This window comes from Myxine glutinosa, chromosome 2 (genome assembly GCF_964187855.1).
Source record: "Myxine glutinosa chromosome 2, kmMyxGlut1.1, whole genome shotgun sequence".
In the NCBI taxonomy this organism is placed as follows: Eukaryota; Metazoa; Chordata; class Myxini; order Myxiniformes; family Myxinidae; genus Myxine; species Myxine glutinosa.
This window is the reverse complement of record NC_136262.1, coordinates 53,205,981-53,222,536: the sequence shown is the minus strand read 5'-3', so window position 1 is coordinate 53,222,536 and position 16,556 is coordinate 53,205,981. Positions and strand designations below refer to the sequence as shown.

The 16,556-nt window shown below is 44.1% G+C and overlaps 1 protein-coding gene across 4 annotated transcripts in view; it reads right to left on the bottom strand.

The window, feature by feature from the left end:
* Positions 1 to 237: 237 nt before the first annotated feature.
* Positions 238 to 16,556, bottom strand: part of RCC1 (regulator of chromosome condensation 1) — a 47,877-nt gene continuing 31,558 nt past the window's right edge. For 2 of the 4 annotated variants that reach the window (XM_068108204.2, XM_078773306.1), the window contains exon 11: positions 238 to 1,459. In XM_068108204.2, the coding sequence (XP_067964305.1) occupies positions 1,290 to 1,459 (170 nt within the window). In that variant the 3' untranslated portion in view covers positions 238 to 1,289. The remainder of the gene's footprint in view (positions 1,460 to 16,556) is intronic. The other 2 variants (XM_068108201.2, XM_068108202.2) reach the window with 1 other exon arrangement.

Sequence of the window (16,556 nt, the reverse complement as noted above, 5' to 3'; positions counted from 1 at the left end):
TAGTTGTAAAAACGTAGGTACAAGATCACAGAGGGAATATCACATACTGGGGAATCTTAAGCTCCATTTTCCCTACTTAAATACATTGAGATGTCTCCTACGCGTCCACGGTCCATGCTATAACTATACAATCCTATCTTTACTATGGGATTCCTCCATCTATCCCCACAAACGTAACAATATTTACACCACTGAAGTTTTCTTCTTGTTTTTGTAAAATAAATCTTAGACCAAAAAAAAAATCCACAAACTTTAATGAGGGTTATCAAGTCTAACTATGATGAAATATTCCCACACCCCTCACAGCCAACAAGTTTGACCAAGTTGACGAGACCATGGCAATCTAATCGAATCCTAGACCATGAATATATGAGGCACCTCCAAGTAATTTCATAAACAGACAATGGATTGCATGCAGTCATGAGTAAAATAGAGGATTTAAATTTTATATTTAGAAGCAGTATGATTTTAAAATAACTTCTTTTTCAAATTCAAGAAACTCAATTCTCCAAAAATTAAATGAAAAACAAAATAAAGACTTGGGGAGTGACTGACGACTGGCTCATGGTCAATGGATTACACATATGAATGGTCAAAGGAAAATATGCAGCAGGGTGTCACAACCAAAAAAAAACAGGCTGCATGCAAGAAATAAAATTTTTGAAAATGAAATGCATCGAGAGTGAATAAAGCGTTGATGGAGCAGGAGTTCAAAGAAAAACTGAATCGCCTTTTACGGCAAATCAAAAGAAAAGCAAAACCACCATTCAAGGAATGACACCAACAAGCTGCGCCCAGTCTATGCACAACTAAGGCATGTTACAAGTAACATTTCAAGAACTAATCAAGTTTACAGAATTCTTTTTCCAGAGCCAAGTAAATAATACAAGCAAAGGGAACGATCCGGCAAAGTAAATTTTCATTTCACATTCATCAGATAGAGCGGGGCTTTTTCCACCTTTCAAAGGAAACAGACACTTTGAATGGAGGACCTGAGGATAAATCTCAATCTACCGGATGAGCCTGTCATGTAAATGACTCAGTAGTGCCGATCTCATGGCAGACCGATGCCGAGTGGGAAGCGTGCCTCATATTGAAGGTTCGGGATAGGCCAGAAGACAAAATACAGTGTTCTGTGTTAAAACGATGAGCAACAAACAGGGATTACAAGTAAAAAGCGGCAAACCTTGCCACAAAAAAAGCTACAAATGGACGCCATTTTTAAAGACGATGTGTAAACAGCAACAAAAACGGGAGTAGTGCGCTGACTGAAAGACTGGTGGCCTTCATTAGCTGTCCGTGATGAGCAGGGCTGTGTGCTGTCCACCGGAGGAAACTGCAATCGTGCGTTTTCCCTCCAGCTGTTTGCCCTCCATTGGCTGTGGACTGAACACATCTTCCTCGTCCACACAACAGCCCAGCTGCAAGTTTGAACCCATTCCCCATGCGAGCACCTGGCCTGCATTGGAAGGTGGGAATGGTAGGATCTTAAAAGTCCAGATGCGATACTCAACATGGATATAAATGTGTATAAGACACCAAATCTTGAAATAGTTTGGAAATAATCCTGCAATTATATATATATATATATATATATATATATATATATATATATATATATATATACAGTGGAACCTTGACTTACGAGTGCACCAACTTACGAGTTTTCCGAGATACGAGCCGTCGCTCGGGCGGTTTATTGCTTTGAGATGCGAGCCGAGATCCGAGTTACGAGCTTACGCCACCCGCCACCAGGTGGGTTCCGGTCACGTGGTTATCTTGCCGTGCAAGTACAGTATCTCTGCCGTATATCGCTGCTGTTTTGTTTTCGCATTTTGGTTATTTTGGAAAATTTTCTTAGTTTTAACCATGGGTCCTAAGAAATTGAGTGCCAAGGGCAGTACTGAGAAGAAGAAGAGGATGATGTGCTTGGATATAAAACACGCAATCGTCGAAAAACATGAGCGAGGTGTGCGTGTTGTCGACTTGGTGAGGCGGATGTGAAGGCAGCTGAAGATTTTATTATAACTTTTGCCGAACTGATAGAAGCCGAACGATACATCCCCCAGCAAATCTTCAACTGTGACGAGACAGGGCTCTTCTGGAAAAAGATGCCGAGGAGGACATATATAACGGCAGAGGAGAAGAGCATGCCAGGCCACAACTTGTTCAGAGTGCCGGCGATAGCTCGCCTTCTCTTTGTGGAAGACACGGTGAGATCCTCAACATCCAACAACTAATGGGCCGCAAACGGGGCGCCCAGTTTAGCGGTACACACATTGATGAATCACCCTGCCTGTGAAACACCGACATGACAGGTTATAGCTGGGTCGGGATTCAAACCCAGGCTGGACAATTTAGAGTCAAGTGTGCGTACCTCCAGTCCAGGCCATCCTGCCAACTTGTATGCTGCATACAGGTGAAATATAAAGCGCGAGATATTTTTTATATATACTGTATATTTAAAAAAAAATTGGTGTGGTTTTTGGCGGGCTGGAACGGATTAATAGCATTTCAATGCATTTTAATGGGGAAATTTAATTTGAGAAATGAGCAAATTGAGTTACGAGCTCGGTCACAGAACGAATTAAACTCGTAAGTCAAGGTTCCACTATATATATATATATATATATATATATATATATCTATATATATATATACAGTGGTACCTCGGCTTACGAGTTTAATCCGTTCCGTGACGGAGCTCGTAAGCCAAATCGCTCGTAAGTCAAAGCAAATTTTCCCATTCAAATGCATTGAAATGCTATTAATCCGTTCCAGCCTCAAAAAAAAAACACCAATTTTTTTTGTTAGGTGCTTTTAAATAACAAAAATGTACTTTATAAATAACAAATAATGTATAAACAAGCACGACCTCGTATATACTGTACATAATACAAGAGAATGTAAAGAAATAAACTGGACCTCTATCCATGAAGATATGGAGAAGTTGTTGTTTGTGTGGTTGAAGGAGAAGCAGCTCGCAGGAGATACCGTGACCGAGAGCATTCATGTGTTTGAAAAGATTGAAACTCGGATATCGAGCACGGACCACGAGGTGTTTTTTCTTTTTTCTTAATCTCGGTTTCAGTGAACTTTTGCTCTGTGCTCACGTGTACTGTACCTGTACCTGTAATGGTACGTCAGAGGATGGCACCTGTTGTCATCATATTAAGTGCAAGATGTTCTGCATCGTAAGTTGGTACACCGTGGTCTTTCGGCGGTGTTTAAGCCGGCCGTCTTGGCTTCTGTCACCATTGGCATTGAGTCTTTCGATGTAGGTAGGTCGTTGTGTGCCGGTGCCTTGGCCGAATTCCTTCATTGCTGCATTGTTAGCTCACCTGGTTTTTTATACCACATCTTTGGTTATCGGACCAGCGAATGACGTCATCTCCAAAGTATGGCTTATTCTCACTTGTCTTGGACGATCTTCTACTTCTAGCCTTCCACCGTGCATTTGGTGTCCACTGTACTTACTGTACAGTGCCTGGTAAAATTGATGTAATGGGTTTTTGACCGTCAACGCCATGAACCGTCATGAACCGTCAACGCCATGAACCGCTAACACTCAAAAGCCCATTTATCGCGCCTTATAAAGCAAAACGCAAACCGAAAGCCATGCCCATGCCTCTCAAGCGAGGCGTGCTTCCGTGGTCACGTGATCCACAGGTGTAGCTCATTATACCCGCACGCGCGACACGCTTTGGCGGTCACGTGACCAGCCACTCTGGAGGCGGGGATCCCCGCCGATGACGTCACCGGCTGGAGCAAGGAGATTCCTCGCTAATGTATTTCGACGATTGCGTGTTTTATATCCAAGCAGAGATGCTTTCACGGCAAGATAACCACGTGACCGGAACCGGAAGCCACAACCGGAAAATTCAAAAAAATAAATTTTTTGAGCTCGTACATCGGATCTCGGCTCGTATCCCAAAGCAACAAACCGCCCGAGCGACGGCTCGTATCCCGAAAAACTCGTACGTTGGGGCACTCGTAAGCCGAGGTACCACTGTATATCTATATATATATATATATATATATCTATATATATATATATATATATCTATATATATATCTATATATATATCTATATATATATATATATCTATAGCATTCTATAGCACTCTATATCTATAGCACTCGTAAGCCGAGGTACCACTGTATATCTATATATATATATATATATATCTATATATATATATATATATATCTATATATATATCTATATATATATCTATATATATATATATATCTATATATATATATATATATATATATATATATCTATATCTATATATATATATATACAGTGAAACCTTGACTTACGAGTGCACCAACTTACGAGTTTTCCGAGATACGAGCCGTCGCTCGGGCGGTTTATTGCTTTGAGATGCGAGCCGAGATCTGAGTTACGAGCTTACGCCACCCGCCACCAAGTGGGTTCCGGTCACGTGGTTATCTTGCCGTGCAAGCATCTCTGCCGTATATCGCTGCTGCTTTGTTTTCGCATTTTGGTTATTTTGGAAAATTTCTTAGTTTTAACCATGGGTCCTAAGAAATTGAGTGCCAAGGGCAGTACTGAGAAGAAGAAGAGGATGATGTGCTTGGATATAAAACACGCAATCGTCGAAAAACATGAGCGAGGTGTGCGCGTTGTCGACTTGGTGAGGCGGATGTGAAGGCAGCTGAAGATTTTATTATAACTTTTGCCGAACTGATAGAAGCCGAACGATACATCCCCCAGCAAATCTTCAACTGTGACGAGACAGGGCTCTTCTGGAAAAAGATGCCGAGGAGGACGTATATAACGGCAGAGGAGAAGAGCATGCCAGGCCACAACTTGTTCAGAGTGCCGGCGATAGCTCGCCTTCTCTTTGTGGAAAACACGGTGAGATCCTTAACATCCAACAACTAATGGGACGCAAACGGGGCGCCCAGTTTAGCGGTACACACATTGATGAATCACCCTGCCTGTGATTCACCCATGACAGGTTATAGCTGGGTCGGGATTCAAACCCAGGCTGGACAGTTTAGAGTCAAGTGTGCGTACCTCCAGTCCAGGCCATCCTGCCAACTTGTATGCTGCATACAGGTGAAATATAAAGCGCGAGATATTTTTATATATACTGTATATTTAAAAAAAATTTGGTGTGGTTTTTGGCGGGCTGGAACGGATTAATAGCATTTCAATGCATTTTAATGGGGAAATTTAATTTGAGAAACGAGCAAATTGAGTTACGAGCTCGGTCACAGAACGAATTAAACTCGTAAGTCAAGGTTTCACTGTATATCTATCTATAATTCCAGTAATCTCTGTCTGTCTGTCTGTACGTCTGTACGTTTGTTTGTTTGTCTGTGACCGCTGTTTCTCGACAACTACCGGTCCGATATACTTGAAACTTGCCAGGTATATTGCTGGGGACCCGAGGATGTGCCTTTTCAAGGTTTCATATTAATCGGACAATTACTTACCGAGCTATGTCCAAAAAACGATTCAACCAATCAGAGAGCAGCGAACGATCGCGTGTGCCGAACGTGGAGGACACACTCTGCCTCGGATGGCACATTTGACAGCGTATTCATTTATTTCACGTTTGCAAACTATGTTGGCGCTATGTTGGCGTTAAACGATGTTTTAAAACTAATAAAAACGAATTTGCGATTCATTCGCTTTCCTGCGCGTTTGTGTACGCGATGGCGATTTCTTTACCAAACTCCGGAAGCCGTTCGCTTTGGACCGAACCATTTCATGTAAATAGAGGGGGGGGATTGTCACCACTCGCAAGCCGTTCGCTTTGGACCAAACCATTTCATGTAAATAGAGGGGGGGGATATAATTTTAGATATATATATATAGTACGGGCATGCCCTAGTATATAATAATAATAATAATAATAATTCATTTATTTTGTATAGCGCTTTTCCAGAAGCCCAAAGGCGCTTTGACAGAGTGGAAAACATAATGCATAACAATACATGAAAACAACAATTGCAAAAAGACAATCAATAGGGAAATATTTAAAGCAAAAGGAGGGAGAAGGAGAAGTGATAGTCAGGGGTTAAATGCTGTGGGTTGAATGTTGAATGCAGTGCTGAACAGGTGGGTCTTTAGTGATGTTTTGAATGTGGTGAGTGAGGAGGAGTCTCTGATGGTGTGAGGTAGTGAGTTCCAGAGGGTGGGAGCAGCGATGGAGAAGGCCCTCCTATATATATGTATATATACACACACACACACACAGACTTGGCATTTAATATGGAATTTTTTTTTCTTCTTGACTTGGGTTTACTTTCTTAACTCAGTATATCAATCTGGTGAGTTTCTTTTACACTTTGGTGATTTATTTGTTAAAAGAACCATGTCACCGATTGTCTGTCACAGCAAGAAGTCAACAACAGGATATCACAGGTGGCATGGCAAAATGTTTTTAACATAATTTGGGTATGCTGAATCCGAATCCGGTTGTTACCAAGCTGGCAAATGCTTGATAGTGGCTCAAAATCGCAATTCAAAATGGCCGCCAAAATCGCACATATTTGATGTGTCAAATTTTGTTATTTCATGCTTTAGGTTAAAACTATGTTAGCAGAGTAGGTATTTGGTCTTTTGAAAACACTTTCAGCATGGATAATTCAAACTAAGTTGATACCAAGCAAATACAAGCTGCTGGCACCCCGCCAGAGGACAAAATCCAAGATGGCCGCAGTAAAATTTGAAAAATGCATATATTTGGTTTCCCACTAGCCACAGATATGTTATTGGTGTCTGAATGTAGTACTTAAGGTTTAGAGTTAAAACAACTCATTAATCACAATACTGACTATTTCTACAACAGCAAACATATTGGATGATACCTGGAGTAGTGGTAGTTGTACTGCCTCATTCATGTTATTGCTTTTCATAAGTTCTCTTTCAGATTATTGGAATCATTTTATGCTGGACGACAATCCGTGGACTTAGTTAAGGTGTTTAACATACTTAATCAGCGCAATGGCATTAGGTAAGATATACATGCTAACATATTGTTGTCTAAGCTACAGTTTAAATGTGTACACTCGGAGCGGCTTATTTAAGACTTAATTATAAGTATAGTATTATAACCTGTATATTTGAGAACATGCTTATTGGGTACGAGTGTTAACCATGGCTTATCTCTTTTCAGAAAAATGGACCCAGTGCTTAGTCTCAAGAGGCGATCTTCATCACCATCCCTGAGTCTCTGTATCATTTGTCAGAAGGACGACAAGGATGTGCACCAGGCTGGGAAGCAGGGTTTGCTGACACTCCGAGATGCTGTAACCGCACGAAGTAAACTCAGAGATGATAGCAACAGAGATGTTATTGATAGACTCGAAGTTGTGCTTCAGTCAACAGATGCAGAGTCAGTTGTGTGGCATAGACATTGCTACGCACAATTTACTGACAAGGGAAAAATTCAGCGGTTGCACCAGCATCAGAACATCAGGATGTAGTATGGACACAGATGGAGAACAAGCATCGAGCAGCAAAGAAACATGCATCTCTTCCAGATCAACACATATATTGCGAGGATCTATCCTGGGTACTGACTGGGACAAATGCTTATTCTGTCAAACTGTGCATATAAAGCATAGACTTGTATTTGTAACAACACAGAAAATGAGTGCGCAGATAATCGAGGCGGCACAGTTTGATAAAGTGTTACGTATTCGAGTTGCATGTGTCAACGATCTGATTGCGTCAGAAGGCAAATACCACCTTCAATGCTATGTGAACTTTACGAGGTCCACACAAGCTATTCAAAGCATTAGTCACAGAACTGATCTAGCCATGGCGTGGCTATGTTCAGAGCTGCAAGTCTCAGCTCAGAAAGGACATGTATTGGAACTACATGATGTTTTCAATCGGTACTGCTGCCTGACCAAGGATGCAAACATTGAGATTCCACCATCGTTTCTCAGCCGCAGGGCTTCTTTCACAGAAAAGCTAAAACATCATTTGACGGAGATCTACGAGTTCATCCCTATGCTAGATAGGGCACCCTCGGGAAACAAAACGCTTCTCGTTCCCACAAAATATCGCCATATTCCCATTTCACAGATGGAAGGTCAAGACAACGACGAACTATTCACGCCAGTCCATCAACCTGGAGATGACATTTTCCTTTCATTAGTCCACGTAGCCCTTAAGATTAGAGGAGACCTCGTGTCACAGCCAGGCCACAAAGGATTCAACGTCGGTGAAGATGATGCAGCTGCATGTATACCAGATTCCCTATATATTGTTACGGTCCGCGGTTAAGGATGTTGTTTGCCGAGCGAAGGCACCGCGACCTAACAGTTTCCCCGATTCACCCGATTCACCCAGACGTTGGCCGTATCGCGCCACAGCTATTCAATATGGAAACCTCTAAAGCGACCGAATGTAAAGAGGAAGAAGAAGAAGAAGACGTACGGAGGAATAACAGGTTTTATTAATTATTTTCACAAGCCAAAGCAAAGAGAGCAGTTGGTTACATCTATCTATAATTCCATTAATCTCTGTGTGTATGTGTGTTTGTATGTGTGTATGTGTGTATGTGTGTATGTGTGTATGTGTGTATGTTTGTCTGTGACCGCTGTTTCTCGACAACTACCGGTCCGATATACTTTAAACTTGCCAGGTATATTGCTGGGGACCCGAGGATGTGCCTTTTCAAGGTTTCATATTAATCGGAGAAGTAGTTACCGAGCTATGGCGATTTCTTTACCAAACACTGCAAGCCGTTCGCTTTGGACCAAACCATTGCATGTAAATAGAGGGGGGGGTTCTGTGGTCGTTGCGAATGGACCAAACCATTCATGTAAATAGAGGGGGGGGGGGTTCTGTAGTCGTTACTGCCACGTGGTTTCAAAGTTTTTTTTTGTTGTTGTTGTTTGCACGCATGTTTTTTTGCACCCACGTACGGGCACGCCCTAGGATGTTTACACACACACCCCCCTACACAAATTTTTTTTTTTTTTTTTTTTTTGGCAAGGAACGGGCACCCACGTACGGGCACGTCCTAGCTTATATATAGTACGGGCATGCCCTAGTACAGAAAATGGAAGGAGCAGGCACACAGTGAAATCTTTAGCTTACCTATACCAGCTTAATTAATAAACCCCAAGACAACGTTAAAGACAGACGGACGATCACACTTACACGGGGAAATGCAGGCAGGAATGAATGGCTTGGAGATGGGTGGCTTTTAGAGGCAAGGAAGGTTCAGCGGGTACTGGGCACGGTCGGGCCAGAAGGCACCGCCGTCAAGAAGCTGAGCTTTGGTCCCAAACTGCGCGGGCGAAGTTCCTTTCTCTGTACTGCTGCCTCGTGCGCTCCTTGCGTTGCTCCGGTCCGCTTTTCCTGCAGCGCGGCACGTTTCACGGCGGCTCGGTCACACCTGCTCGTCTCCAGCGCATCTCCTGGACCCATCTCCATAAAAGCTCATCTCAGATCTCCTTGGGGAGCGTCCCGCGGCGGGTTATATAGGCCCCGCCCCTCACGCTTTTCGAACCTTCCCCAAACGTTCTCTCTCCGCCCTCTCAAGCCAAACCCCTCGTTCTGGGTTGGATGAGCGGGGCCGACTTACTCGTCCCCTCTATGACGAGGTGGAGACCCGCCTTTCTTCTTCGGCGTTACCTCATGCGTAATGGAGTCAAACGCAGCAAAGTGGACGGCAGATGAAAATGCAGCAAAGTGCCTAAAGAGGCAATTGCAGCAAAGTGGCGAACCTGGCACTTGGAAGCTGCCATGGGGCGTCAGAGGGCCTACTCTTATTTAATTCGGTGCAATGAAGAGTCAAACTAGTGGGAAACACATCCTTAGCCTACACAGAGAATAAGGGACTAACTATTGAAAAGGATATATCGTGTCCTGTGTGTAGGTTTATGGAATTAACTAAGAGGACGAGCTGCGACCATTCTTTACATTACGAGGGTCAGTTACACACAACAAAACCATACTTTTCACATTCGTTACACTTTCTCAAAATTGTTACACTTCTCAAATTCGTTACACTTCTCATATCCGTTTCAATATGTTCCTTCGTCTTCTGTTTGAAGGCCAGTCAGCTCTTGATGGTGACACTGATGAAAATGACGACGAAGTACTTGAGGCAAAAGTTCGGTCAAACGTCCTAAACATTGCACAAGATATTGTATTTGCAGTCAGCCATGGGAAAAAGTGGACCCCAAAGCACTTTGGACTTGGAAGTACATTGCACCAGGCAACGAGGTCCAAACATCTGGTGCAACTGTTTAATAGTGCAGGTCATGTCCTCAGCTACGATTCCATCCTACAAGTGGATAATGCTCTGGCAGAGCATACCATCCAGAACATGGATACTGAAAATGGTGCAGTCATTCCCCCTAATTTGACACCGGGAAAATTTGTACATTTTTCCGCAGATAACATTGACATCAATGATTCATCGATGGATGGAAAGAACACGTTCCATGCCACTCAGATGGCTGTGTGGCAACGAGGTCCTGCTCCAGACTTCAACTTCCATGATCTTGTACCATCAAAGCATAAATCACTTTCAGTGCCAGATGCCATGAATAACATAATAGAAGCCAATGTCAGGGAAACACAACGTACACCAGCGTTTACTGCAGAAATCCAGCCAGAATGGTACACCGAAGTTGAACATGAAAACGCATCAGCGCAACTGGCGCGAGCTACAGATATGTTTTTCTTCATTAAACGGCAAAATGAAAATCCACAGTTGGGATGGACGCAACACAATCAGTTTTACAGCACGACGGATCCAGAAATGACAACGATTGGCTACTTACCAATTATTCAAGCCCCGGCGCATGAGCTTGACACTCTTACTACGGTCATAAAACGCTGCATGCACATCAGCTCAAAGCTAGGTCAAAAGTATGTAGTACTCACGGTAGACCAAGCATTGTATTGCAAATTACTGGAGTTGAAATCTGCGATACCGGAGTTCAAGGAAGTTCTCATCCCTCGCCTTGGTGGTCTTCATATCTCCTTGAACTTTCTCAAAGCTATTGGCCAGCACATGCAGTCGTCGGGGTTAGCAGATATCTGGTCCGAGAGTGGAATTATGGGACCGTCCACCACAGAACACTGTATGGCAGGCAAGTCATATTCTAGAGGAATGCGAGCTCACAAACTAACATTGCAGGCACTTTAGCAAGTGCTTCTACCACAACTTACAAGCTACCTTGAGGAGCATGACGAGCAGCTGAAAAATGAACTGGACAATGCGTCGGATTCGATTGATGATCTTACCGCAATCATTGGATTTTGTCCTCTGGCAGGGTGCCAGCAGCTTGTATTTGCTTGGTATCAACTTAGTTTGAATTATCCATGCTGAAAGTGTTTTCAAAAGACCAAATACCTACTCTGCTAACATAGTTTTAACCTAAAGCATGAAATAACAAAATTTGACACATCAAATATGTGCGATTTTGGCGGCCATTTTGAATTGCGATTTTGAGCCACTATAAAGCATTTGCCAGCTTGGTAACAACCGGATTCGGATTCAGCATACCCAAATTATGTTAAAAAACACTTGTTACCAACTTTTAACAAGAAATGCCTCAAGGAGTTACAAATGCTGACTTTTCCTCCTGTCTATGTAGGTTAAAGAAGGAATTCGGAATTTGTTCAGGATGCCGGCAATATATTGGCTACCCTTCGTGGAGGACACTGTGGGATCTAACGTTCACTAACTAATGCTGGCAGATGGATTACTCAGTTTCACGTCCACCCGAGGGATGGCACACACAATTGATCTCCCTGCCTGCAAAACACCAGGATGACACTTTATAGCTGGGTCAAGATTCAAATTCAAGCTGGACAGCTCAGAGGCAATTGTGCATCGCTTTAATCTTTCAGAAGTCCACTGTGAGATGCAGCCTCTGCCACTGTCACAGGGATTGGGGACTGTTCAGCAATGTTAAGTCACCTGCAGGATGGTTGAGAGAATTTCCAAGGATAATGAAAAGCAAGAGGTGGGCCTAAGACCCTGGATTAAAGCAGGCCAGCCTCCACGAGCAAAGCAGTCGATACGGAGCCATCAAGAAATATACATGAAGGAAGTCTGCCAGCCAAGCATGAATACAGCCTTGAATGATAGGTACATCTTGGTAAGCAGAGTCAGGTGCCAGACTGTCAAAGGAACAGGACATGTCCAGAGATGCAAGTTCTGATTCGATCCCTCCATTGTTTTGATTGGTCATTGGAGAAAAGGAATGACTATGTCAGCAGTAATTATGGATTCCATTGCTTTGCTTATTATGGAAATTATCCTGGCCATTCAGTATTTTTAAGATAAATTCTAGGCTCATGGAGCAGCACAGTGTCATCCTTTGCACCTTTGTTCTGGGTGGGTTGATGTTTGTCATCTTCTGAGGGAAGGCGTTCAACAGAGAATGACCTGATGAAAACGATATGCACGAGATGCCAGTTTGGTTTACTTTTGAGAACATAGGCACTGATCAGGGCCTATTTTTTTTATTTTTTTTATTTTTTTGTATACTGAATCGAGGCTCGTGAAAGAGCTGACATTTACTTCACAAACAAATCAACCAGACAAACAAAATATATAAAAAGAGGGAGCGGAAGACAAGAGAATGGGAAGCACACAAACACTTGAGAGCACACAACATTTGAGAGCAGGGAGAGGGCTCGAGGGAGACAAACAAAATATATAAAAAGAGGGAGCGGAAGACAAGAGAATGGGAAGCACACAAACACTTGAGAGCACACAACATTTGAGAGCAGGGAGAGGCAGGGAGAGGGAGGGAGAGGGCTCGGGGGGAGGAGGCATGGGAAGGGGTGGGGGGGGGGGTGGGGGGGTGGGAGAAGTATAAAACACAAGGACACCAAGGACTTCCAGGTCAGAAGTTGGTATTTCAAAAAGTGGAATTGGGGTGAAATTATCGGGGATAGAAAAGATCAAGGTTTTGGATGGGGAAAGATAAGAGATGGTGGTGAACAGCTGTTTTAAAGACCCGGAGGTTGGAGTGGGATTGAAGAGAGTGAGGGAGTTTGTTCCAGAGGCGGGAGAAAAGAGGAATGAAGGAGCGAAGGTGAGCAGAGAGTCTTGATTTTGGCAGTTTAACCATAAGAGGGTTGCAGGCAGATCTTGTGCGACCTGTAGGAATATTTGTGGGACAGAGCCCAGAGAGAGCTGGGGGGGCAAGGCCAGAGAGGAGTCGGTAGAAGACGGAAAGACCACCAACCTGCCTGCGGTGAGTGAGTGAAAGGCCCTTGGAGTTAGCTTCATCGCGGGAGATTCCAATGATTCTGAATGCTTTGCTTTCAACAGCGTGAAGACGAGCTAGGTGTGAGGCAGGAGCACCAGCCCAGAGGGGAGAGCAGTATTCCATTGAGCTGCGGATGAAAGCCTTGTACGTGGTGAGGAGCTCAGGTGTGCCAAGGAAGGACTTCGCACGACGGAGGATGCCCAGTCGGCGACTGGCTTTGGAGGCCAGATTTGAAATGTGGTTTTCCCAGGAAAGATCATGGCAGATAGTGAGACCCAAAAGTTTGAGTGACAGAACTTCTTGGAGAGGATTATTCAGAAAGTAGATGGGAGGGTTGTCCAGTCGGTCTTTTCGGAGAGACATTGTAAGAGTGTGAGATTTGTCAGGATTGAAAGACATGTTCCACTTGTTTGCCCAGTCTGTGATTTTGTCCAGGTCTGCAGAGAGTGAGGAGGCTGCAGACTGTCGATCTGAGGGATGAAGAATGGAGCGACAGAGAGTAGAGTCATCAGCAAAGAGATAGAGAGGATTTTCAAGAGAGTCGGGGAGATCATTGAAGACCAGAAAAAGCACAGGGCCCAAAACACTGCCTTGGGGAACTCCAGCCTGAACAGGAAGAGGAGATGAGAGAAACCCATTCAGCGCCACACGTTGACTACGACTAGAGAGGAAGTCCGCCAGCCATGCGTGGAGATTTCCATGGATACCAACAGAGGAGAGTTTGGTGAGCAGGGCGGGGTGCCAGACCGTATCGAAGGCACGTGATATGTCAAGGGAGACAGCTCGAATTTCCTGTTTAGCATTGAGGACCTCCATCCATTGCTGAGAAAGCAGAAGCAGCATGTCCAGAGTAGAGTGACCAGGTCTGAAACCAAATTGATGATCAGAGATCAAGCCATTGGAGAAGAGGAAAGATTTCATATCTGAAGCAATGATGGATTCCATGACTTTACTGATAATTGAGAGAAGGCTGATTGGTCTGTAGTTGCTAGGATCTGTTTTTGCACCTTTTTGTGCAAAGCGGTGATGTTGGCAGATTTCCAAGCAGATGGCAGATGACCTTGAGCAAAAGAGAGTGTGAAGAGAACAGAGAGAGGGAGTGAAAGAGCGGAAGAACAAGATTTTAGGACCCGTGGGCTGATGCCGTCCGGTCCAGTTGCAGAATCAGAGTCGAGGGCTGACAGAAACTTTTCAACCTTGTCAGGAGGAAAGGACACAGAGTCCAGGAGCAGCTGGGTACGACTGGGTACGGTGGGTCCAGAGAGGGATGGGTTTGGGACACAAGATTTCGAGGCAAGCACAGAGTTGAGGCATTCAGCTTTTTCACGCACGGAATCAGCCGTGTGGCTGTTTGAGGTGAGGGAGGGGATGGAGGGGGAACAAACACCAGAAACAGATTTGACCAGACGCCACCAGGATTTGGAAGAGGGAGACAGATAAGAGAGTTCTGTCCTGAGAACGGATAGATATTGTTTCCTGGCTCTCCTGAGGGTGGACACACACTTGTTTCGGGCTTTGTGAAAGGAAATGAGATTTCCTTCCGTTGGATTTGCTTTCCAGGAGACGAAAGCAAGTTGTTTCTGGGCAATAGCCTCACCACAAGATTCCGTGTACCATGGACGGGAGGAAGGGTATGACAACTGAAGACGAGATGGGATAAATCTGTGCATGAGAGAGAGCAGTTTACTTTGGAAGAATTCCCGGGATGAGTTGATGTCAGAGGCGGTAGAGATGGGAGACCAGTCCAGATGATTGATGGCTGCTTGAAGACCATGCCAGTTGGCCTGAGTGAAATGCCAGACTCGTCGACGCTGAGGAGGCTCTCTGAGAATGGTCAGAGAGATGTCCACTTTAACAAGCACATGATCAGATGAGCCGATTGGAGCAGAAGAAGAGCAGCAGACATTTTCAGGGAAGTTAGTCATAACCAAGTCCAGAAGAGAAGATGCTCCATTGATTGAGATCCGGGTCGGGAAATTGACAGATTGTGTCAGTCCCAGTGAGTCACAGAAGTCCTTTGCTGAAGAGCCATGGCTGGTGAGAGAGGTACCCACACCCAGCCAACTGGCATGGTGACAATTGAAATCACCACATATGAGGAAGAGAGAGTTGGGATGGGTAGATAGAAGTTGGTCCATGTTATCAGACAGCGAGATGTAGATTGAGTCATCACTGTTTGGTGGACGGTACAACACACATATGAACAAAAGGTGGAAGCGAAGGGGAAGCCGTAGCCAAAGGTATTCCTGGGGGTGAGGTGGAGAGAGGGCAGTGCAGGGCGAGTGCGGAAGAGAGTTTTTTTATAAAGATAGCAACCCCCCCCCTCCAGGACGAGGCTCAGGTCTATCATACCGGAGGAGGGAGTAACCTGGGAGAGATACCAAGGAATCAGAGACATCATGAAGGAGGAAAGTTTCTGTTAAGCAGATCACGTCTGGTTTGTCAGAAGCAACCTGTATGGAGAGGCCATATTCTATTCCCCCACACAGGGGAGATCAGGCCATATTCTATCGGATAATTTAAAGCAACCCAGCTTTCTGCTGCTGATAATGCCTATGGATCATATCAAGATGACCATCCTGCTTCCAAAGTCGATACATACTTTGAGAAAAAAAGACTTCTCATATTGTTAAACCTAATTCATAGGCTTGTTTTTGCTTTAGCCTGACAAATCCAACATTCATCGTAATTCGAATTTTGCATGAACGCCACAGCACACTGTTTTTACCTCTGCCACCGAATGTGAATGGAGGTTATGTTTTCACCCCTGTCTGTTTGTCCGTCTGTCTGTCAGCAGGGTATCCTAAAAGGTTATGGATAAATTTGGATACAATTTGGTGGACAGGTTTAGTGCGACAAGGACGAATTGAGTAGGTTTTGGTGAAGATCCGAATCCGAGAATTAAAAAAATGATTCTTCACCATTGAGATATAGGGCCAAAAACAATAGACTGTATAGCATGATATCTCAAAAAGTCATGGATGGATTCGGACAAAACTTAGTGAACACAGGGTGCGTGTCTCCCAAGGACGAATTGATTAGATTTTAGGGAAGATCAGGATCAGACAATTTTTTATTTTAAAGTGATTCTTCCCCATTGCGAAATGGGGCAATAACGATACACCTATAGCACAATATTTCAAAACGTTGTGGACGAGTTATGACAAAACTTGGTGGATGAGTGGGTTGGTGACAAGAACAAGCCGACTTGATTTTGCAGATTTTTGCAGATGCAGATCTGGCCTATTGGTGGGATACAAAATGTGCATTATTCAGCCTGGCGGAGGTATGCACCGTACCGAGTGCCACTCCAT